This window comes from Rhinichthys klamathensis, unplaced genomic scaffold (genome assembly GCF_029890125.1).
Source record: "Rhinichthys klamathensis goyatoka isolate OS25496 unplaced genomic scaffold, OSU_Roscu_1.1 h1tg000127l_1, whole genome shotgun sequence".
NCBI lineage: Eukaryota > Metazoa > Chordata > Actinopteri > Cypriniformes > Leuciscidae > Rhinichthys > Rhinichthys klamathensis.
In genome coordinates, this window is record NW_026606664.1 from 4,477,647 (window position 1) to 4,503,962 (window position 26,316).

General features: G+C 36.2%; 1 protein-coding gene across 4 annotated transcripts in view; it reads left to right on the top strand.

Moving 5' to 3' along the window:
• lrp1ba (low density lipoprotein receptor-related protein 1Ba) overlaps positions 1–26,316 on the top strand; it is a 320,154-nt gene that overhangs the window by 205,325 nt on the left and 88,513 nt on the right. For all 4 annotated transcript variants that reach the window (XM_056256617.1, XM_056256618.1, XM_056256619.1 and 1 more), the window contains 11 exons: positions 2,740–2,880; positions 3,767–3,892; positions 4,026–4,157; positions 6,372–6,506; positions 6,619–6,748; positions 7,859–7,985; positions 8,144–8,295; positions 8,572–8,696; positions 9,203–9,574; positions 21,273–21,462; positions 24,762–24,966. In XM_056256617.1, the coding sequence (XP_056112592.1) occupies positions 2,740–2,880; positions 3,767–3,892; positions 4,026–4,157; positions 6,372–6,506; positions 6,619–6,748; positions 7,859–7,985; positions 8,144–8,295; positions 8,572–8,696; positions 9,203–9,574; positions 21,273–21,462; positions 24,762–24,966 (1,835 nt within the window). The remainder of the gene's footprint in view (positions 1–2,739; positions 2,881–3,766; positions 3,893–4,025; positions 4,158–6,371; positions 6,507–6,618; positions 6,749–7,858; positions 7,986–8,143; positions 8,296–8,571; positions 8,697–9,202; positions 9,575–21,272; positions 21,463–24,761; positions 24,967–26,316) is intronic.

Sequence of the window (26,316 nt, forward strand, 5' to 3'; positions counted from 1 at the left end):
TAGAAGGCACATACAAGTTATTGAATCAAATAAGATGGAAACAAAGAAATGTATTGTGCAATCATACAGCAGAGAAATTCGTGAGAAACACAGACTGACTCATTTTAAGACTTTATTTTTCGGTCTCTCGCTTTATTTCTAACTTTCTTTTTCCTTTCTGTTCTGTCAGATGAAACAACTCAACCTCGTACTATACATTCTGGTTTCTCGTCTCATGGCCATTTGATTATTACAATCGTTTGTTTAATATTAATGTCTAATTAACCCCGTTATTTCACAAGCTGTCCCGGGAGTAAGGAAACAAGTAAAGAGATAATGAATTATTAATTTCTTCGCTTCCATTTTCATTTTCTTTGTCATTGTTGTCTTTACATGACATAGAATGTTCGTTCTTCCACTTGAAGAACTTTTGGACCTTATTTGGGAAATGTTTAATGTGTTGAATGAAAATGAGGGATAAAAGTAACTTTACTTTATGTACGCTGAAAGTCGACAAATATTCAGTGGATTTTATGTAAGACAGGATTTTATGTAATTTAAATCACAATATAGCTTTTTTTTTTGCAGGAAGTTCATGAATCAAATTAGCCCTTATATTCATGCCATTATAGTATTGTGGAAAAAGTAAGTGCATACCATTAGAAGTGTACACAACACAAACATCTCATTCAAATTGTCTTCTGTGGAAAAAGAAAGTGCACTCTTATATTTAATGTTTTTATGTAACTTGTTCATTTAGTTCAGATGAGGCTATGAAGGATAGAATAACTGTTTGTTCAATGACTTTCCTTTTATGTAGTCTCAGTGGACAAAAAGACTTCAGCCTTCATTAAACTTGATTTGATGTCATTTTTATGCTATACAAATCAAAATATAGCTATTTTTGCTGTAAATTTAATGAAAAAAATAAGGGTATCAAATAAGCCCATGCCAGTACAGTGCTGTGAAAAGGTAAGTGCACCACATTAAAAGTTTTTTTTTTTTTACTTGCATGAATTTATTGAAACTAGAACTTAATTTGAACCATTTGAGCAATGACTTTGGAATCTTTCATCCAACATATCTTGACAAATGTAATTGTCTTATCTGGAAAAAGTACAGTAGGTGCATTTAAACAGCTAATCTTTACAGTTTAGTTTAGTTTGTTTTTTATGCCTTTGCTTTTAGGCATAATGGTATATTCTTGACCAAACTGTTTACAGAGCTTTAAATAAAGTGCAACCTATTTACCGCTACTGATGTTCTGCTAATTTGCACTTAAGTCTAATTTTAGATATGTAGGAGTGTACTTACATTTTCACACACACGAAACTGCTTACTTAAGCTGTGCAAATCTTTACAAAATGTACATTTGAAATGTAATCTGTTCAACTGTGTATGCCCTAATATGTTACAAATAAAACAAAAATGGTGTATGTACGTCTCTACCAGTTGACTCATTCCCAGCCCCAATTCATTTGAATTAAAATTAAATATGTACTCTAACTCCATTCAGGAACTTTCTCCGCCATGGAGCATCTAAACAATCCTCCGCTGTGCCCTACGTGAAGTATACACTAAGACTGTTCTCCGTAATTCATTTTCCCTGGGTTTTGTGCCTGCCAACGGCTGATAGCTTTAACTCAGGCCGAGCTCTAAGAATAGTTCTGCTTGCTTTCGGCATCTGTATGTAATCCATTCAGGGCTGCCAGGGGACTAATATGCCTCTGCTCGCACCTATGGGATTCGTAAGTGCTGAGAGGGTGGGTAAAACAGAGGTACAGTGGTGTGGTTGGGCACCAAGGGACGTCTCCTCCTTCAATCTAAGACACGACTGGCAAGTAATACGAGCATAGGAATGTGTAGCTCGTCGTGAGCGGTTCGGGTCACCGGGGAAAGGGATGTTGGGAGACTGTGGCACACTTGCAGTCCTTTTTATGATGTGTAATCAGAGCCGATGTGTTAGCACTGAGTCCTGGATGTTTTTCTCGGTTTTGTGTCTTTTCTTAAAGGCTGAGTTGACACGCTATAGGGCTTAGTGGATTTGCAGTGTGCTGTCCGCAGCAAAGAAATACAGCATGGATAAAAACACATCAGTAAAGAAGTTCAATTTCATCCCAGTTCAGTTTCAGAGAGGATAAGAATGTGTATTTATATAATAAATGCCAAGAAGTACTATATTCCATGCAGCCATAACCAACTATTGAAACAGCATTTTCTAATTCTTCTATAATTAAAATGCAGGGCTTTATGACCCCTTAACTAACAGGTCAAAAATATTTATTATTATTTATTAAATATTTATTTGAACACATTTATTGGAATTATTATGTACGTATAAATATTTAAATAATAAAAACTACTAATAATATTAATTTAATAATAATAACAATTTATTATAAAAAGTAATACTGTATTACTATATAATTGCATTAATTCAATTATTTTATTTTGTTAAAACAAAGTAAAAATGTTCATTCAGAAATACGTTTGTTTCCTTTCGTCTTCCATTGGTTTGACAGACAGATGGTCCCGCCGCAAATACATGCTATTGGTTTAACCAATGTCATGTCAATCTGAAATATTTTAATTGGATTAGGGGAGGCAAAAGAAATACAGAACTATTTGTGAAAAACAAAATGGTGACATACTGTAAATTTTAACCTGAGATCTTGACGTTGGAAAAAAGTTAATGTGTTACTTGTTAACTAGATATTTGAGTGTTTTTCCAACTGTTCCAAAACATATTTTTCTCTCTAGGTGGGAAGTTATGGTGGGCGGACGATGTTCTCGCTCAGCTTGGGACCGTTAACAAGAGGGACGGAAAAAACCTGACGGTTCTTCGAAATAAGACCACAGGCGTGGTCCACATCAAAGTGTATGACAAAGATGGTCAGAAAGGTAAAAAAAAAACATATCTCCAAATACAACAACTTCACAAGAGTCACTAAAATCAAATTAAGATCAAATCAAAGAACCAGCAAAATCAGGGTTCCCACACCTTTTGATCACTGAATTCCCTTTATTAGTTTTTTTAAACATGTTTTAAACACGTGTGTTAAACACTTTTTTTGATGCAAAAATAACTAGATTGTTTTATATATATATAAATATAGTAAAATTACCTACTTACTACTAAGATTTTGGTCATATTGCCCACTCCTAATGGATAATATTTTTTTTTTTATAAGTATTTAATTTAGTTGTGTGTGTGTGTGTATATATATATATATATATTTTTTTTTTATAAGAAAAGAAAAGATCCTTGTCATTTCCACAAGGTGAGGTTGCACATGACTTGGACAGCGGTTATGTTTCTACACCCACACATTGTCAAATCTCTTCGCTCTTTATGAATTATGGTGAGAGACATTCATATCACTGACAGGTCTATTAGCAGAGGAGTGCTTGATCCTCTCAATGCTCTATTAGGATTTAAAAAAACTGCCAATTAGAGGCTCTTTAAGGTAAATCTTTTTGCTTCCTTCTCAAATCTCCTCATACCAATTAGCTCCCTCATTTATCTCTCTGACACGGACCTCATGGGAGCGTAGGCCCGTCTCATTACGCCACTTCAAATGAGCTAACTGGGGTGTTTCTGACAAGGTGTCCGAGGAACAAAGTCAAAGCGCCACTGTTTTTTCGCTTTTTGTGTTTGTGATGTTCCTGAAATTGGTTTAAGAAAGTACACAAGCTAGAGGGTTTTGACAGATTTGCATTAGATACACCTGTTCGCCTTCACGAATGATAAGTTAATTAGTGGGTTAATTAGTAATTCTCTTCATAGGTCGCAATCCTTGCGTACCGAACAACGGCGGGTGTTCCCAGCTGTGCCTGCCCACCTCTGAATCCACTCGGACGTGTTCTTGTACCACGGGCTACAACCTTCGTCCGGACCGGTCCACCTGTGAAGGTACAACCATTAGTTCTGACCTGAGCGTACGTATGTAATTAACCTTTGGATCTCAGAGCTGTTCATTATTTTTAAGAGCAGGGTTCATTTGATTTTTTTTTTTTTTTTTTTTTTTTGGTTGACTCTTTGGTAGGTCTTCAGTCTTTCCTGATGTACTCCGTTAATGAAGGGATAAGAGGACTGTCTCTTGATCCAAGCGATAACTCTGAAGTTTTGATGCCGTTAACTGGCACTCTGTTCACTGTGGGTCTGGACTATCATGCCGGTAAGTGCACTTTTATCTGTTTTAAATGATTCTAATAGAAAAAATAGTTTGAATATTATTAAAACACTAAGAAAAATGTATTTTAATACTTTTTTTAACTGACATATACAGTATCTGTTTTTTTAGTATTATGTATATACTGTTATAGTATTTATTTATATTTTGAATTAGTTTTCATTTAAATTTCAGTTTTAGTAATTTTAGAATTTCAATTAAAACATTTGTTTCAGTTATTCACCAATGCAGCATTTTATTTTTAATTTTTCATCTATTTTTAATTTTATTATTTTATTTTATTATTAAATTAATTATTAAAGCCGAAAAGGAAAATGTATTTTAATACTTTTTACTGATAGGTACAGTATCATTGTTATTTCATTTTAATTACAGTTTTTTGTGATTTTATTATGCGCTTTTGTCGTTTTTATTTATTTTGTTTCTGTTTTAGAAATTTTTGTATTTCAATTTAAAATGTATTGTTTACATTAAAATCGTTTTGTAATGCATCTAATATTCATATTTTATTTCATGTCAGCTTTATTTCAATTACTTTATTTCAATTTAATGGCATAAAGAGTACTGTCTTATAGAATGAGTAAGGGTCAAAAGTCATAAATGATGGTGGTTTTGAAATAACTTCACCGCTATAATGGTTAAAAATTGGTTTTAAAGTTACTTTGTAAACAAAAGAAAAATGCACACAGATGTACTTATGTACTATTTTGTTTTCCTCATTAAAAAGTTTTTACCCTCAATGAAGAGTGTAAAAATGATTTAAATTGATGAACATTCAAGTACTACTGGCTAAAATTATCTGTAATTGTTCTTGTAAAATTAGCTGTTAATGGTTTTTTTCATAAACCTTTGAATTGTACTTAATAACCAAAGCAATTTGGCATTGCCATGCCATGTGTACAACAATATATCACCCCTTGACATGGAGAAAACTTTCATTTGCAGGGAATCTGCCAGTAATTCGTACAGATTTATCTAGTGCAGTAATTGGACAGCTGTCTCCGCACAGAGACAGAAATGCCACTCTTTGCATCAGCGACAGACAGTTTACAGCTTGCCATTTGCATGATAGAGCAAATATTGGCATTGCATTGCATGTGTATATATTTTTTCCATTGTGAGATGAGGTGAAGGGTGGAGATAGGCTGTTATGACAGATGGAAGATAATCGAAACAGATTAGCTGGACAGATGAGGCTATGTCTCATAACGATGTGAATGGGCTTTCATTGGAGTTTTTGTCAAAAGGGATACAGTATAATGTAAATTTTTGAGTAGGCGAGGAGCTGGTGATGCACAAAGCTCCGGATAAAACCGTGCAGCCAAGTCAAAGCAATTTTCATAAAAACGTTTTGAAGGGGATACACCATGGGAGCCAGGACAATCACGAGTACTTTGGGCTTTTTTTTTTTTGCCTCTATTGTTTTGGAGGAGAGACGGGTTTGATTGAGATCAAAAAGGGCAAAGACATTTCAGCCAGCTGGAGCAGACCTATTTTTTTAGGTAAAGCTTGGCAGCTCTTCAAAAAAAATAAAAAAAATAAAATAAAATGGAGGGTTTTTTTTTCCAAATTGGCCATCAACACAATAATGTGCACAGTCCTAATCTGCTGTGACGTAAAAGACAAAAACTAAAAATCCATTTCATCCTTCTAAGAATATTTTATTTAATACTTTTTTTTAGAATACATCAAGGTTATTATAGCGAACAAAAACTAAAACAATAAAAAATAAAACATAAAAAAAGTTATTTGAAATAAGATAACTTATTTTGTTTCGGGAAGAGTTGACAAAGCAACAAGTTTAACTTGATGTACTAAAAGAACTAAAACTAAAGCTGAAATAAAATTAATTACAAAGATAGTCATGTTGAAAAAACAATGACTACAAAAATGACAAAAGCACACAAGACAATTACAAAAAACTATAAAACTAAAATGAAAACAATACATATTACTTATACAAATACAGTATATATTAGTGAGATGACAGCAAAGGTAATCTAAATGTAAAAATAAGGGGAATTAGCATGTAAAATTAAGTATACAATATCGACCGATAGTTAATATTCCAATATGGAACCGATATATTGTGCACCCCTAAATTAATATGGTCTTTGCCCCCATAATAAGGTAGTTATATAATTTAGGGTCTAACTAGTCTGTGTTAACTAGCCAAACATTTGATTTATGGGTTTTTAGGAAATGACACATTGTACTGGACAGACATGGGCTCCAACAGAATCTCTAGATCCAGTCGAGATCAGACCTGGAGAGAGGACATCGTCACAAACGGTCTTGGACGCGTTGAAGGACTTGCAGTGGACTGGATTGCAGGTGATTCCGTTTCTATTCTTTTAGCATTTCTATGCTTTTCCAAGTAGCCTTGATGTTGTTGGGCTTATTGTTTCTCTGTTGGTTCAGGGTCTTTGTTGCTTTGCATCCAAAGGTAACATTTACTGGACGGACCATGGCTTCAATCTCATTGAGGTTGCTCGGTTGAACGGTATGTACCGTGCCGTGGTGATATCTGACGGACTCGATCAACCCAGAGCCATTGCGGTACACCCAATGAAAGGGTATGTATTGCACTGTGGTTTATTTTCCTCTACTGCTAAGCTTCAATTTCACCCGAGTGTGGCAACACGAATGACCTGTGGTCGTCTAGAGAACAGTTAGCGTGTGCAATTAGCACTTCAAAGCTTGTTAACTGCAGATGTACGTCCTCCTTAAAGGCTTTATAATTTCTGTAGCATGTATTCTAATATGAGTTGCCCATCATAATCTTGACCTCGTGTTTGTAATGAGTCATCTCATTAAATAAAGCTTTGTACTGTTGTAGGTTGGAGTATAAACGTTAAGCTTCAACATATTTCCGATCCCTAATATCAATGTGGCTTCATCTATTTTGGGGTCCTATCTTACTCAGAAATTGGTCAGTGATATTTGGTAGAAATTTTTTGTAGAAATAATTAGACTCAGATTAGCCCTGAACAAATTTAAAGATTCCTGTTGCAGTTTTAAAACCAATATGACATTGGAAGTGACATAAAAAAAAAAAAAAGACCTTACAATCTCTCATCAAAATAATTAGCTTCACCTGAAATTGCGTTTCTTCGTAGTGACCAAGGACTTAATTTTAAACTTCTACCCTTTAAAGTCTGTCTTATGGAGACCACTTTTAATGATCCACTCAGTCCCTGATTGATACAATCTAGTCATGTCATCTAGTCAAAAATGTTTTACCTTTAAGTGTACAAGAGCTTGTCACTGGGGCAGTAACCTTAAAGGGACACCTTTGTACCTTATTTACCCCTAAAACATTTATAGTAGTACCTTGAGGTTACATTTTAGTACTCTGAGGTACAAATATGTAATTTTAGGATTAGATGAAAGTTGTGCCTTTAAATGTATTGATCCAGTGTCAAGCTGTTGTAGCCAAAAGGTACAAATGTTTGCATTTGACTGTATTGCGTTTGACTGACTGTATGGATTTCACTTAGAAATGGGCTGTGAATGATAGTGAATTTTAAAACCGCTTTCTAATTAGGAAAGGACTTCTCAGAAGAGCTTGAATACAGCATTATGCTTGTTTTCATTGTAACTGAAGATAAATCTTGGAATTCAAGCTGTGCAAAGGTCACAATTCCTCAGGAAGACTAATGGTATTTTCCTTTGAATTCATTCAGGTTTCTTTTCTGGACAGAGTGGGGCCAGAGTCCTACCATCTCCAGGTCACGTCTCGATGGTTCGGAGCAATCCGTGCTTGTTAGCACCGGACTAGCAAAGCCTAACGGTGTCTCCATAGACTACCAGGTCTGCTTCCTCTACTTGTCTAAAGTGCTTAAGTTGCAGGCGGCTGCAGTATATGTTGATTTCATGGCTTAGCTAGCAGCTTTAGGGCACTGAGAACATATAACCCATCATTCTTAATACAATAGATACATGAAGTTTGTCTTCCAACTGCATTGTAGGAAAATAAATTATACTGGTGCGACGCCCGCAACAACAAGATCGAAAGAATCAACCTTGAGCGGGGTGAGCAGAGGGAGATTGTGTTCTCATCGAGTGGGGTGGATATGTTTTCCATAGCAGTCTTTGGAGCTTACCTCTTCTGGTCTGACAGGTAATTTATTTTTCCATAAATGTTACAGTCTCTACGAATGGCCCAAGAAAGCAGAAACCGTCCCACTTTCCCTACAAGGTCACAATGCTAGCGCAAGAAGACACATTTGATTATATCAGAATCTCCCGCAGTTCAATGTCATTCCAAGGATGGGTTACCTCACCTTCTGTTAGACCAGCTGTGTACTGTATTTTAATGAGTTCTTTGGTTTTAATTAGTCGAGGGCCATAGATTATCAAGTGTCAAACTTTTGGTCTTGTGCCCCCATGACGGTAGAGCCTACGCCAACGGATCCATCCGCCGTGCTTCCAAGAAAGATGCTGTGGACGTGGTCACTATCAGGAGCGGCTTGGGCGTCAGTCTGAAAGATGTGAAGGTCTTTAACCAGGATCGGGAGAAAGGTTGAGGTTTCACTTAATGGCAGTTTTCCTGTTCTTTGAATATTTCACCAATGCACACAAGTACATTCATACATTTATCCCAGATAAAGTAGGATTGCCCAATCTCACTCCTGGAAGGCCACCTAGGTCCAACCTGTTTCAACACAATTTTCTAGCAACCCTGAAGGCCTTGATTTGCTGCTTCAGGGGTGTTTAAGGAAGAATAGATCTAAACTCGATAGAAAAGTGGCCCTTCAGGACCGGGATTGCAAATGAACACCTGCTGACTGACACGCATGCAAAAGAGATCAATTAGACTTGCTGTCAATAGCAGTAAATGTCTGAGAAAGTTTTAGTTTTCTGAGCATTACAAAAAGGGAATAGTTCACCCTAACATGAAATCCTCACGCCGTACCAAACCTGTATTTTGTTTGCATGCTGAAGCAGTCTCGAAGCGATTGTTAGGTGATATCATTCGTTGAGGCCCTTCTTTGGGAGCCTGATCTCTGATTTTTCGACTTACCCAGGTACGAACGCTTGCAGCAGAGAGAACGGAGGATGCCAGCAACTTTGTTTTTACTTGGGGAATAACCAGAAAACCTGTGCTTGTGCCCATGGATATCTTGCTCAGGATGGACTCAGGTGCAACAGGTACGAGGGTTACCTGCTCTACTCTGAGAGGACCGTCTTGAGGAGTATTCATCTCTCAGACGAGAATAACCTCAACTCCCCCATCCGGGCGTATGAGAACCCGACTTATTTTAAGAACATTATAGCTTTGGCCTTTGATCATCGGCAGAAAACACAAGGAACAAATCGGATTTTCTTCAGCGATGTTCATTATGGGAATATACAAGTTATCAATGACGACTGGACAGGACAACGCATCATTGCTGAGAGTAAGTAATTGTGTCTAATTACTTTGATGTGTTTTTTACTTGCCTATGACCTTATCAATTGCGCTTCTTGAAACAAATTGTTTTTTAGTTCTTTTGTCTGCTGGCATAAGTTGTTGTATTGATAAACTTTTCATGTATTCACGCTGAAGATGAAATGACAATGTTTGATGTAACATGTTGTTTAGAAAACAAATTATTTTCAAATTGTGCTGATGAATGGTTTTCAGACATCCTTGACCTTTTAGTTTTTATCACGTATGTGATGGTGATGTATTTTAAACATTTGAACGAATTTAATATTGTTTGTATACATAGAATACGGTTGTTTTTCAAAACTTTTGGACCTTTTTCCTGATCCCTTCTATTTAAACATCCAGCCTGATGCTGTCCATAGTACTTTCATAACACGTTTACATTATTTGCAATGCAGCTCATATTTGTAGTGGCATCATGGCCGATTAACTGTGCTGAAATGTAAATAAATTATCTGTACAGGGTACAGCCAATTACTCTGATAAAGCAGCAGCCCAGTAGCCGGCATTGGAATTCATACCTCATGTGATTTATCAGGCCATAACCTTGTCAACATTAACACACGTCTCATTTAATCAGTATGCCATTAACCTGCAGAGCTGTCATTTCACAGCTGCCGTGCTGAACGATAGCTTGCCTGAGAGGAATTGTGATATTTGTCAAACGAGGCCGTGGATTGTAACACCTGACCCTAGACGCTAAGCTTTATGCTTTGTCATAGATCTATGCTGATATATTGCAGATTGGCGTTCGGCTGATAAACAGCTTCTCTCTATGTAGCCTTCTCTTGTTTGAGAGATGATAGACGTGAAGAAATGGGTGGCAGCTCTTTAGTTGAACTGGCTTTTTTAAATCATCTTTTATAATAGCTGATTTGTAATGATTTTAGTTGAGTTTTATTTTGAGTTTAAATGGAGAACTGACTTGTCGGTGAATCTCACGCAAGATGTCCTGGTGACATTTTATCCCAAAATAAAAGAAATTATTATAAATTAGATATTTTTATATGAAATTATATTTAGCTTTGGCTTAAGATTTTGTTTTTAATATTATATTATAGTATATTTTTTATGTTTATTTTCTAAGATTTTACTGCTTTCATATTTTCACACAAATTGTTAGTAAATGTTTTATTTTTATATAAAGTATTTATTTGTTTTACTACATTGACATTGTGACAAGTGCATTATTTTCTTATATAAGAATGTAATCATCACCAAGGATACATAAAATGGGAATTTGGGAAGAATTTGCTTAATTGTCATGAAAATAATGTCAATTCAGTTGTCCTAAAATATAGGCTGAGTAATTGCTTAATGCAGAATATAACTTATTTAAAAAAAGAAAAAAAAAAGGGGGTAAAATCTGACCTGGACATGTTTTTTTGTAAATTTCGTCTCTCAGTTGTAACTGTGTGTTGCTTCACCAGCTCCTAAGATCAGCTTTTGTTGACAGGACAGTTCAATACCGACACACTATTGCTGCTTCTCTAAATCAAAGCCTGTTGAAGACTAGACCGTTGCCTGTGTAAAGTATTTGGGCCATTGGGGAATATGTATTCAATATTTAGTAATTACAAATTAATAACTATTGATACGGGTTTGACCCAGATAACAATACATGTTAAAAATCACCCGGCAAAGGGGGTTACGTTGCCAATCTGTTATGAACGACTGAATACAATGGATGTATAATCAATTATTCATACAGATCGGCAAGATAGATCAATTTTATTTATCAATAATCAAATCATAACGAATTATAATTCAATATTCATATGCAAATTGTCTAGAATATATAGATTCTCAGGATACTCCTCAATGGAATTAATTAGTATCGAATAATCTGTTTGTCCAGCAAACTGGTCATGGATCTTCATCAATTTCCACAGAGAAATTACCTTTAAGAGACTCGCAGGAAGAGACGATCTTTACGGCCGTAAAAGATAGCTCTCCTGTTTTGTCACAATACTATTTAAAGTATTATACCATTTCAAAGCTTGTTGCTGATCGAAACATTTAAGTGATTTGAAGTATGAGCACAGGCAGAATAAATCAATGAATATATGTATTTAATAAAGGTGATTACGTATACGGTTAATAAACGTTACAAGGAATAAATGTATTTACAAACACAATAAAACATTGAGGAAGGAGAATGCATATAGAAAGAGAGAGAGAGAGAGAGCTGGTGAGTTTGGCTAAATTCATCAGACACAGAACCGTTAAGAGAGACAACTAGAGTCAAATCGTACCCTAATTAGGGCAGGCAATCTTAGCAGTATTTAGATCTCGGTAAGAAACGAATACTTGCTGATCATGTTCTCTCGTGTGTGTGTGCGTGTGTTCCGGACCCGGTCAGAGGTCATTTCCGGCGCGCCCGTGTGGCGGGATGTTCAAATCGTCCGTTGAAGGTGTTGCCAAAGAAATGATTCAAACTAAGTTCATTTCACTCGCCGGTGAGAATGAACAAAGGAGAATACAAAAAGGAAAATAAAACTGAACTAGACAAACAAAGGAAAGATGGGTCATCGCATGAACACGAGGTCCCGATGGACCAAGGAGTCACATGATGAAGGAAGGGAGAGTCCAGAGTATGAGCGAGCGAGAGAGTCAAGCGCGCGTCACATGTTGGAGGAAGATAGAGTCCAGGGTACCAGCCAGAGAGGGAAGACAGGGGCAGGAAGAGCGAGTCCAGTTCTCTTTAAAGGAACTGGAGTCCACACCTCTGAGGTGCGACTGGCCAATGACATTCAACGAAACTCTTGGCGGCAAAATTCTCTTTGTCTTGTCAAAGCTAAATTATGGCCGCATTCACAGGTTTTACGATCAGTCAGAATTTGTTCAGAATCATTCCAAAGATGGTAAAACATAGTAAAATACATTTTATAGCTTGTTCAATTACATAAATGACCTTGTCAGATCACAAGGATTCTGAACATAGGAAGAAAGACATTTAAGGAGAGTTATATTGCAAAGTTACATTAAAAGCATAATTAACTGCCCTTGTAGTTTGTTTTAAACTAACACACACTCATAGATCCCTTCATAGGACCTGGGCAATCGACAAACATAACAACATATCAAATATACCTCAGTAAATGTCTTTAAATGAGGAGAGTAGTAAAAGTTCATATATGTGTGTGTGTTTGTATCTGCGTGCATTGAGCACCCAACAGGGGGGGGGGGGTTCTCTGGAATTCCTTTGAAGCTTGGACTACGTGAGTGGGCGAATGTAGGGTTAGTCTCTGGTAGGCTTGGGCGGTAATACGGTAATATCGTATACCGCGGGATCTAAAAATAGCAACGGTATCAGTTTCAATATCGTCATACCGTCATAAAAAAAAAGAGAAAAGGATTAAATATTAAATATAATTTATTTAATGGCTAAAAATGCTTATGTGTGGTTGTCATCACGTGACAGTGTGGAGGAGAAAGAGTGGGGGAGAGAGGGGGAAAGATGGCAAGTTGCGCAACGAGTGACCTGGTCTCGAAGAAGAACACGACTTTTGCAGTTTGGCAGGGATGGGCATTTCAAGCAAAAATAATATTTGAAGATCGCCTGGTGTTATTTAATTATTATTCGAAAATAGCACCCCTCCACCAAATGCACGCACACATGCATGTAGGCTACACAGCTATACAGCGGAGCGGTGTGACACTTAAATAGGCTATAAGTAAAAAAAAAAAAAAAAAACACCTAATTTCTTTTCATATTTATGTTTAATAATATATATATATATATATATATTTTTTTCATCTATGTTGATTATATGAAAAGGAAACTGCATGAGATGAATAAGATAGGATCATAAGATGCCCAATATCGGAAAACATTTGGAATGGGTCAGACATGATTTTTGACCACTTATTACGTTTTGTTTTGTAGAAAGCCTTTCTTTAAAGTGAATTTCGTTTTGTATAAATTGTATCTTCATTTTAATCAATGTTTCATCAACGAATTGCCTGGATTAAGAAATAAGAAGGATATATATTAGACAATATAAGCCGGCGCGTGAACTGGAGCGCGTCTCCTAAAATAAACGAAACTCAGCGTATAATATAGATGCCTTAAATATCTGAGAAGTGTATATATATAGAAAGCTTGAAATGTCTACTTTTAAACAAAACAATTAAAAACTAAAAGAAATGGCCTGCGCTCTGTAGGCTAATTCATATGAAGTGTGCATTTCTCTCTATGCGCGTTCACTACTGCGAAGATGCGAGTCTGCATCGTAAACTTGATCTGTGCAGCCACTGACATAGAAAGTTTTTTTATTAATAAACAATTCAAATGTTTCATGCATAATAATAGCTTTTGCCGGTTCTTTGTGGCAAGCTTTATGTGTGCTTTGAGATGCAGAATAGGCAATATATTACGAAAACGCTCATTATGGTTTTGCATTCTCTCCTATATATATTTAAGTAATTTAATAAAAAAATATGTGATTAGACTAATGGCTTAAATCAACTACTACTAGTCAACTAGAAAAAAAATTGTTTAAGTCATGCACGGGCAGCCCTACTTCACATGTTTTCTAACCAGCATGTCACTGCGGGCATTCTGAGCACGCGACGCTGAGTGGACTGAGCACGCGGCGCGTGATCTTCAGAAATGCGCTCTCTGCTCTGGAGGAAATATTACCACTCCGCTCACATGCTCTGGTGTGAGACAATGTGCATCTTCTCCTGTTGTCTGAGAGTTGATTGACAGCTTTTAGATGCATTATTGGCATCGCCACCCTCTGGTTGAACGTGTCACCACCGCATCAGAACGGAAAACATGGGGATTTTTTATAGACAATAATCCCACGACCTATTCCATATTCTATAATAAAATCAAATAATTGAATATTCGAAAATTGTGACTCATCCCTGCACAAACCAACAGTTTGGTGATGCCTTCTGAGCCTTATGTCATAATTTTTAATTAGTCACGCGGTAATACCGTATACCGCGGTAAAATAGGGAGGAGGTTTGACGGTATCAAAATTTGGATACCGCCCAAGCCTAGTCTCTGGCGAGTGTCGCAGGGGTGTAAAAGTGTTAGGAGCAGACTTGTTGGCACCAAAGTCCAGTAATTTTCATTAATCCTAAAAACTTTGGGTTTTAGGAAGAATGTGCTTTATTTGCGTTCAGGACAGAGTCAATGATTTACCCCAGATACCTTACACCTGACTGGCTGATTTTTACTCAGACCTCTATAGACCTCATTCACACCAGTACCATTGATTTTTAACAGGAATGAAAGTGAGACTGTGAGGATAGACATACATCTCCTCAGTGGGTTGTACTGTTATTTAATGTGTTGTTGGATTGTTTTCTGCTGACAAAACACTGCAAAAATATAGTATTTCCCACAGTTCCCAGAAATTCTGTCATTGCGCTGCTGTGATTAAGGTCTATAGTTTCCACCAGTGCTGATTATTAGAGACTGCTTTTTTCACACTTAACAATGCTCAAATCTTGTTATTGATAACAGCTCACCCTTTTTAGTCAGCGTGAACTTCCGCAGACAGAGGAATCACACCTAATCTTCTCGCTTTTCATTTGTACGAGCACCCTGCTTCCCTCTCCCTGTGTTCGCAACAGAGCCTAAGGTTTATTTTACACTTAAATTGCACTACTAGCTTTCAAGATTGTTACAATACAATGAATGCAATTCTGAAATGAAATGAAGAAATAAATAAAATAAAAATTGTATCAAAATATAAAAAAAAAAAACTTTCTTTCAATTGTGTTTACATTATCCTAAATGTTTCCAAGAATTTGTAAATTCAGAGAAATTCACAATTTGAAATAGTGCCCGCCCCTTGTCACTTGTCGCCTGTCAATGACGCAATATCCGTGTTATCCCTGGTTTCCGCTTGTACTGCCGTAGTAACCATGGCAACAGATATGGACAACTGCGTAATGTTTAGCGGCACGCTGTTGTTGTTTCGTTCAAACATTATGGGCCATGCAAGCAGACTTTGGGACAAAAGGAGAACTAAAACGCAGATCAATATCGGCTTCGATTCGACAGAGCTTCACGCTCTTGCATGTACTTTATTAGACAGGTGAGCAAATGTACATAAAACAAATCAATGTTACCGGGATATAGTTCAACATGATGAAATGTTAGAATATGATCTGTATGTTATTCTAATGTTGACCTAGCTTACTGCTAGTCTCATATAGCCAACAAACTAACATATAGAATAACATTATAACTTTCAACTCACTCAAATGCTGTTTAGTTATGATAGTGTAACATTAGACCAAGTAAAACAGTGCTTCGTTACCTCACAAGCTTCATTCGTCAAATGAACTGACCTGTGCGAGTAGTAATTCAGCACTTGCAGGTAATGTTAGTAGAATTAAATGTCCTTATTCCTTTATATCTGCGGGACTCGCGTGTGGCGCTGATATATGTCTCTCATTAGCAATCGCGACCTGCTTCATACCACAGTCATGTTAAAAAACATGAATGTTTTCACTCATCCATAAACATTATTTCCCCTTAAACATTATTAACGTTAGATCCATCGGCATGACGCAAAGTTCCATGACTCCACGCTCATTTACTGCGTCATCAATCTACGCCTTTGTTATTGTAAGAGGTTAGTGACCTCTAGCGGCAAAAACAAATTACAAGTTGTAGCTTTAAACATAAAATTTTGAGGTAGGAAGTCTGAAATTGTATTTTCTTGTAAAACATACTCCAATAATCTTTATTTACAACTTCGAAAAATAATTTTTACTGAGTACATTTGCATCCCTTTTAAAGCTTTAAAGCTCCAGTACTGATTTATTGTAATTGTACAAAAAAAGAGTGATTTAGAATTCTTTAAAATTTCGAAAGAAAGAAAATTGCTAAAGAAAGAAAATCAACAACATTAAGGTGAGTAAAAAAAACTGATGGTGGACAACGTTGTGTGTTTATATCCCACAATTCAGACTTAATTTCTCGCAGTTCCGAGATTATAAATTGCAGTTGTGATTTTTTTCGTAGAATTGTGAGATACAAACTCGCAAAAAAAGGCAATTGCGACTTTTAATATTACAAGTCTGACTATTTCTCACAATTCAAAGAGAGAAAAAAGTCTGCATTATACACTCGCAATTCTGACTGTTTTTCTCGCAGTTACTTGTGAGTTTATAACATTTATAATCTCGCAATTGCGAGGAAAAAGTCAGAATTGTGAGATTAAAATTCTTAATTACCTTTTTTATACCTTTTTTAAACAAGTTTCCATAGTAATCAATGTAGTGCAGGTACAAAAAAAGAGAAAAGAGCAACACTAAAGTATTAGTCATCAGAGACATGTCTGGTTTATGAATTAAGAGAATGGACATTGTAATTCAACTTGAATCTGTGAGAGACTATTAGAGAGAATTAAAGGTTTTACTTAGTCAAGACTCCACAAGCGCACAAGACGTCGAGTCCTTGAAGACTTTTTATTCATGTGTGAGGAAAATCAATTGCGGTCAGAGGTGAAAGAGAGTTTCTGAGAGAGTATTGGCTTGGCGAGAGAGACGTTAGAAAGACAGCGAGAGTGAACAGTGCCAGAGGGGTTTGATGCCACATGATCAGCCTTCAGACCTTTAGAGAAAGACAGAGAGACAGCGATGCCAATGCTGCGTCTCCACAGGGGGATCTGTCTTTGTTAGCCAGAGGAAGGTGATGGATCGCAGACAGGATCTGATCTCTTGACACGCACATAATACAGTAAACGTTTCCAAGGCAACACGTATGTCTCGGCATGCAAATGTCATGTCACCTTCATTCCTAAAACAAGTCATTTCTAATATTTTCATCTGGAGGGTTTGTTCCTGATAAGCTACGATGAACAAATACCAAGTTATTGCTGTTTAAAGTCAAGTTTACTCTCTTAGCACGTTCCTGGTCTTATCGCGAACGATTTTTGTAGTGATGCACTTCAGTACCACATTGGGTTTTTTGTTTATTTATTTATTTATTTATTTATTCATGCATACTACTTTTTCACAATTTTTGCATTTTAGATGAGCTTTGCCGTCTTTTAACACCCAACATTAATAATTGAAAAAAAAAAAGTGTTCAATGTAATATTTAACACATCTCAAAATGAATATCCATTTTTCATACTTTGTTATAATATTGTTCCCATTATAAATTTACTTGTAGTATTTATGAAAATAATTATTAGCTTATTTGACCAAAATATTAGTGCTGTCAATCGATTAAAAAACCCCAACTAATTAATCACACATTTTTCTGTAATTAATCACGATTAATCACACATTTAAAGTTCTCAACATTAAAGTTTTTTTGTATATTTTATATCGTAATAAATTCACATTTAATCTCCACATTTTAATGTAGAAAAATATAAAGACAGTAGCCTTTATTTTGAATATATGTTTAATGGCATGTTTTAGAAGGCCAGTATCACCAATACCAGTACTGCCACTCTATTATGAAATAGATTTTTTTTTCAACATTTTTGCCATTTAATTATAGGCATTCAGCATTACAATTTAATTGAAATAAATTCTCATATAATAATATATCATACCCTTCAATATATCTGGGATCAATTTTTTTTATCTATTGGCCCAGTCAGACCAGTTTAGATTTTTACTTGCCCGGTCAAAATGCACACAAAGTTATTGTTTTCTTTGTTTTTGACCCATGTCTAACCTTTTTCAGGTAGGTCTAACACATAGGTCGGCAACCCGCGGCTCTAGAGCCGCATGCGGCTCTTAAGTGCCGCCCTAGTGGCTCCCTGGAGCTTTTTCAAAAATTTAAAAATGGAAAAAATTATTTTTGTTTTAATATAATTTCTGTAGGAGGAAAAACATGACAAACATTCTTAAAGTTGTACAACGTTGTAAAAATGTGTATAATAAATATTTAATTTCAACATTTCTGTCAACGAAGAATTTACCTCATAGACTGTGACACACTTGTCTGTCAGATCGGCGTGATACCAGACCGGTGGCTGACAAACAAACCGGCGGGTGTGTCATGGGCCATGGATCCCAAGGGGAAAAAGAGAAAGATAGCTGAGCAATCCCAACGCAATAGAGTGCGGCGCGGGACTAGATTTGATGGCCGAGTGCGGGCGCGTGTGGTAATGCACTTACTCTACTAAAACAAAATAGAAACGATTTACAGGCCAGAATTTCTATTCATAACATGTTTGCAGCGTTGAGCGATATAGCCAATCACAGACATATGTGTTGATTTCTTGAACGCAATGGCCAATCAGAAGCATTTAAGATAGACTCCCCTCACCGCTCAAAACGGACTTTTTTGTTCAGTGCTGAATTCTGTATGCTGGCAAATCCTCTAATTATAACGTGTGGATATTATGAAAGTTTCATTGTGCAGTCAGCTTCATTGATAATAACAGAGATGTGTGAGATCGCGATGAACTGTCAGCTTTTTAGGAATTATTAAGAGAGCGCACTTTTGCGCGCATTCAGTCATGCCAAACCATGCACGCAGTAAACTGCTTGCTTTTATGTTAAATTAACAGTGGTTTGTGTTTTAATGCTTTAATAACAAATAATTTATCAGGAGGATGTATGGTGGCGACACGTAGGCTAACTTGAGAGTATTTGGAGGTCGCAAAGGCAATTTACATTGACTTGAAGTGTTTGAGACTGTTTACCCAGCATGACAGATTGCAGACTTTAGCAAACCTGCATTTTGTAAAAAAAAGTTTGTTGAGATCCCTTGTGAAGCCTCATGTGATATTACAGGGCTCTTTTTTTTCTTCAGAAAAGCAGGATATTTAAGTGTCAATTTACTCTTCATTTGATATCATTGTTGTCTTGGAGAAACGTATTTTATGATAGTGACCGTATTTGCATTTTTTTTTTCAACAGTCAATGGCAAATGTTCTAAAGCAATTTATTGTGCTGGTTCTGAAATACCCAGTGTCATATTGTCCTTCATCAGCGCAGTCGGCGTCCTCCTTTATGCTTATTAAGTCATTGTTATGTTCACTGCAAGTAATCAGAGCCCCTGTATCCTATTCGATGCCAATCACTTTAACTGTCAGGCTTTACAGGTGTTATGAGGATAAGGATCTGCATCCTGAAATATGTGTAATATTTCTGCAGAGCTACTTAAAAGATGCCACTCGGGTTGCAGTGCGATAAACTTGAACAAGTTGCATTAAGCAATTGCAACATCAAAAAGACTGAATGGTCGTTTGATCAATGCATGATTTTGTTTTCACAAAAAGGCCCAAGCAGGTCATAAAAATGCACTTTACTATGCGCCGGGTCGTACATGGTATGGTTGCATATTGCCAATACATGAGACGACTGTTTATTCAACTACTTTTGGTATTGTGTTATTTTAAAGGAAACTCTTTAAAACTGAAAAAAAAAACCTGGCAAATGAATAGAGAAAAGCAGCTGCTTTTTCTTAAATTATAAAATATATTATTATAACCTATTAACCAACAACATTTTAGTGACACATTAAAATATAAAGAAAACTATGTTTCTGAGATGCAAAGGATGTTCAAGGATGCAAACTTGTCACCTTTTGGTGAAATTTGCCGTTTTAACGTCTCTTTTGAAAGCAATGGCCAATCAGACGTGTTTACTGTAGGTAAGTCAAAATTCACTCTGAACAATTTTTTGTTTAACTCGAATTCACTGACCACATTCTACACGCTCGCAAATCCTCTCATTATAACACCAAATCATAGACACAATGTAAATAAGAGATACGTTGTGCCGTGTGTAGTTAGATTCATTGGTTATAATATGATTTTCACGTGAGTGACTCAGTCAGTCGTGCAATAAAGGAGCGCACTTTCCTTGCTTTCTGTATAATCCATTAACAATTTGAAGAAAAGTTTTGGTTGTCATGCTTTCAAGAGAACCAACATTCAAGTTTACTGCAAAGTTAAGGAGTGACAAACACATTTAATCATGTGAGTGAATCCGCTAAATTGTTCCGCGTGTCACTTCTGAAATTACTTTTTACAACCGCTGGACAATGACTTTCTGCACAGCCAAAACAATCTTTGTTCTTTATTAGAAATATTGTTTTGTTCTCAAAATATGACTTTGATGTTACTGTTACAAATTTATTATTTTTATTATTTTATTATTTTTATTCTATTATTTATTATTATAAAAGGCTGTTTAATAATATTATATAAAATATTATTCAAATGTATAATATATTAATGTATGATTTTATTACAGTTTTATTCTCAAAATGTATATATTTTCATTAAAGTATATATATATTTTTAATTGTTTTTGCTCCTTTTTGAAGTGGCACATATATAGAGACACGCATAGTCAAGCCCTTCCCAGTGTTTTCAAGAGCTAAAAAAGGTGTCGATTAGATTTCCACTACACATCTTGACCTTTGCTGACACCTAACTGTTTTTCACATCGACCATCTGTCCGTTTTTCTTCTTTCTGAATCACTTCTGAAAGGACCTGTGGAGTTTGTTGCCTGCCATCCAGATTTATAGCTTTCAGGTCAACCGGTTGCATTTGTGTGGACTTGGCTATCTTTTATGATTGAGACAAGGTTTGAAATCCTTTTCAGACTTTAAAGTGTTGTGTGTTTAAAGTGTGTGTAGAACCTTGAAAAATGTAACGGTGTAGGTCACCGTCTGCACGTTCCTTTAGAATACTTGACATGGCGTCCCCTTCTGTAGATGTTGGTTCTGTGGAGGGACTGGCGTACCATCGAGGCTGGGACGTTCTCTACTGGACGAGCTCAACCACAGCCACCGTCACCCGCCACAACGTTGACCAGACCAAACCAAACGCCTTCAACAGAGACACGGTGGTCTCTCTGTCCGAAGAGGACCATCCGCACGTCCTCACTCTGGACGAATGTCAGAAGTAAGTCAAGAGTTTGAAGTTTGACATTTCGAATGGAAGGTTTTTTTTTATTTTATTTTTATGCTACTCCATTTTTCACCAAAATTAAGCCAGTTTGATGTAATTTTCATAACTGGTTGCTTGTGAAATTAAATTCATATTTTGTTCAGTGATTAAAATGTTTTTATATATATTTTTTTCAAGTCTAAAAGTAGGCCTATGTACTTTTCATTAAAGTAAAATAAATCTCAAGTGTCAAAATGTTTCTGGACTGACTCAACCTCTCCTCAAAATAACCCGCGTTGATAAATGTGCTTTGATGGCTGTCTTTCCAAAAGGTCGATGAAGGGAGGGATCCTCTAATTATTTCATAGTAATTAGGCGCCAGACCACATACAGTGTATTAATTTTACATCAGTGAGTTATGAGCTTTTTAAAGATTCAGATGTGAAAACAGTGTGACCTGTGCTACAGAGCTTCACGGCAAATGTGGTATTAATCTTCAAACTTGATCTCAATTAGCCATTTCCTTTCATTTTCAAATTAGAAAACATTAATTAAGTTGCACATTTATGCATTTATTTATTTGTTCTACTTGCACAAATTGCTGCCTTGCTGAACCTTGCTTATCTAGCGCAGTGATTCTTAAGTCAAGTGTGACCCGTACAAAAGTGAAATCAAATGTATATATTAAGGAAAATGTATTATAAGCTTGTATTTATAATGTATTATAAAATTGTTCATAGTTCCAAAAAAAGCAAAACGGCAAAGTTTGACTGAATGCACATAACTTTTAACATCTAAAACAAAAGCGTTTTTTTTTTCTCATCAGAAGTTGATAAACGTTTTTTTTTTGTGTGTTATTCTTACATCCTGTGATTGTTGTTAATTGGATGTTTCCATTCCATTTAGCATTTAGATTCCTGCTTTCTGAAATCAGGGCTTACGACGGATTTATTGTCATGACTGACCAGTATGAAAGAGATCATGTACTTTATTTACTTTGATTATGCCTCAATAATTGTCTACATAAAATTGACTTTAGCATTGCCCACCACTTTATACTAAATTAATTCAGTCAGATGTGGGATATTTCTATTTATGTCTGACTTCCAACATGTTCCTTTGCCTGTTGCTTGAAGAATTATCTATATAAACACAAAATGACAATGCCATCATTATCTTTTTGCCAAACTGCTGAGTAAACAATGTTATGTGAGCATTAGCATTAACACCTGTTCCTCGGGTGTGTGATAATAAACAGGATAATTTATTACAGAGTAAATATATGGTAAACAGCAGTTGGGAACCTTTGATTGTGAATCATAAGATATTTTGAGACTAATTGAGGTTATATGAAAGATTATGTGATTATGCCTCAATCTACATTTAAATTGACTTTAGCATTCCCCACCACCTTATGTTAAATTATATTCAAAGTCAGATGTGAGCTATTCCTGTTTATGTCAGCCTTTTACAGTTTCCATTGCCCCATGCTTGAAAAATAATTTATATAGATACAATTGCTAAGGGTAAACAATGCTATGCTAACGTTAGCTTGTGTTCTTCAGGTGTATGATTATAAACAGGATCATTTACTGTGTTTTACATAGTAATTGTTAGTCAATCAGGATTATACAGGTGTTCTCTTCACTATTCCAAGTAGGAAGTTGGTTTCTGCGAACCGTCATATTTCTTATGTAACTTCTCAATGGTTTAAAGCACAGTAAGCTATCTTTCATCCATAGCAGGAACACAGCTGTTTGTTCTCGAAGGAACATTTCATAATTTTAGACCTTGACAACACTTAGTTGGACTGTAGCAGTCACCGCATTAGCTTGTTAGAGCATTAGCATGGCAATAAGTGACTGCTGCTGTCAGCAAGAAGTCCCACCAACCCAAAAGCTGCCAAAGATCACAACTAGGAGTCACACGCCGGCACTAGCGGCTGACACTGCAAGGTGCCGTCACATGCCAGGCTAGCACACTCGTCTCAAACACAAGGACATGCTTCGTCCTTCGAGGGACTAGTCTTTTTCTGCCACATTAAAGAAAAAGGGCTGATGCTATTAGGCTGTAGCTTTCTTGATTATAATTGCAGATTAATACATTTTTAATGAGGCTATTAGCATAGCGTAGCATCAAGGGTGTAAATTCTATTTTTATATGAACCTCTGTTTTTTAAAGCAAATTTTAAGATGACATTCAAAGAAAACAAGTCTGAAATGCAACAAATTTGAAGATGTAATGCCTCAGAAAAGTGATGTTAGATCTATGAAATGCACTACCATTATTTGTTAGCAGATGCTGTTAAGTTTGATGGCATCTAATGTTAAGTGACAGCCCTACTTATATATGACAGAAACAGGCATTTTTATACGTCTATTATCAATTGTGAAGTACTTAAGTCACCCTTAAAAATGTCTAAATGTCATTACATTTAATACTGTCAAACTTCGTGGCATCTGCTAACAAATCATGCTAGAGCATAATGTAGTGTAGCATCAAGGGTGTACATTCTATTGGGGATGGTGTATAGACAACCCTCTGTCAGTTTAACATGCTAATTTACTAAAATGAATTATAAAAATAATCCATAAATAATTCTATTGATCACACTCGTGTGTAATGTTGTAATGACAATTTTGAAGAACTAACTGCTCAGAGAAGTTATGTTAGTCCTGAGAAAAGTGCTAGGATAAATTAGGTTTGACATCTAATGTAATGGCATTTAGATGTGTTTCCATCCAAAGTCGCAAATTTAACTTATATGCAAAATTGGAATATCACATAAAACATTTGCGAATAAAGCAGCGCATCCATTCCATGTGTTCAAGAGAACAAAAACGTCATTTCCTGGGAAATTGGAACAAAATATCTGTAATAAAAATGTAAGAAGCCACTGTGGCTCTTTTTCCTACATCATAAATGTTGCTTCTCAAAGCGTGAGGATGAAACGGAATCAATCCTGGCATGTTAACTTGCGTTCGGATACCTGCTGTTTGTTAGACGCTTCTGGGAAGGATTAACCAAATCATTCTAATGACAGACTTTGGCTCAGGTGTTTCTAAATGATCAAATTAACATTTAAGATGCTGTGCAATTAAATTTTCTGCTGTTTCATCCAGTTATCCTATCTGCTGAGGCAAAGTCATGTGAGTTTTTTGTTGTAAATATTTTTAATTTATGTGCATCTTGGCATTTGCTCATAAAAATAGGTGGATAGCTAGTGGCTTAGGTGTACAAGTACTTTAAGCTCACAATTTTATTATAAAAATAGTTTAATGTGACAGCTAACAGTGTGTTTGCACTTCCCATAGCCTGATGTTTTGGACTAACTGGAATGAGCAGAGGCCGAGCATCATGAGGTCGACCTTAACCGGCCGGAACATCCGAGTCATTGTTAGCGTGGATGTCAGCACCCCTAATGGACTCACCATCGACCACAAAGCTGAAAAGCTGTATTTTTCCGACGGCAGTCTCGGGCACATCGAGAGGTGTGATTACGATGGTTCGCACAGATACGTGAGTATGGAGGTGCTTTGTGTGACTTTTGAAAAATGCATGGAAGTGCATTAGCTGAAGTAGAGGCTGTGTCTTAAGAGTGCCGGAAACATCTTTCAGCCTTTCTTTGTAAAGCTTTTCTGCTTTGTTGAGGTGAGACATTGAAGGAGGACATAAAGAAAGTTCGATCCCATCCACGGAATACAGGTCACTTGGGTTCAATACTTGTCACTTGAAATAAAAAATTTGCTTTGGCCCGGAGGACTGAATAAAAGATCCTAGCGTCGTTAAATAATCATTGAACATTGTCCAAGGTAACATTGTCTTTCAGCATTTAAGGTCTTCCATTCACCTTCAGGATGCACCAATGTAACGCTCACATCCAGTGTGGGCAAATGTCAGCCATTAAGTGACTGAACACCATTGTCACTATGGTGCATTGATGTGACCTTACAAATCACACTATATCAGAACGAGCCGTTTTTGGAGCTTGATTAAATAAAAGCTTTGTTTATAATGAGGAGGACGGTTTAATCTATGAAACTTGCAGGATGTACAAAAAGACCCCTTCCCTTACATGGCAAATTTGATTTCTCATGTCATGACCCCGTTAACAGTTTTAGTAAAATTAACATATTTACAACTCTCTTCATGGAGTTATTTAAATTATTTTGATTAAGCTAAAACAAGTTATTACTAACTCTCTAAGTAAACTTGCTTTTATGTTTACTTGCAACAAGTGCCAGGAACCGCAGGTAAGAGGGTTTGACAACCGCCAACAATGGTGCGGCGCGCTAAACGGCTCCTAGCCAGCTAATGAAACTATCTGCTCGCTAGGCTATAAAGGTGAAAATTGATCTGGGCGAACAAAAGGAACATTTGTTTTCTTGTGTGTCAGACAGATACAGAGGATAGAGAGGCGGGATCCTGCCAGAGCGCGCTGTAGGAGGTAGTGCCATCTAGGTTACTGGTGACAGATCCTTTTTAAACTTCCTCTAGAGGAAATGACATGCGCTGGATCTTCAACGTACATAGTCTGAGCCACACATTCAAACTCCCAGGAGTTCAAAATTAATCATGCAAATTGGATTTTCCTTTATGAAACTTTCTTAATAAAACAACACTTGAAATATGACCCTATTCGCTTTCCTAAAGGTAAAGTGTGCAATTTACGAGTTACTTGTATGACCCAACGGAATTGTGAAAAACAACTTTTCAAAGTGTTACAGAAAACTTGCCTGTTTTGTGTTTTATTTTCCTTGTTCTTCACAGTAGCATAGTGAATGTTGTAGAAATGTTACATTAATGTTTTCACTTGTAAGTGTGTTCAAATAAGGCATTTTTTTACTGGTGACTGTGAGAATCATTTGT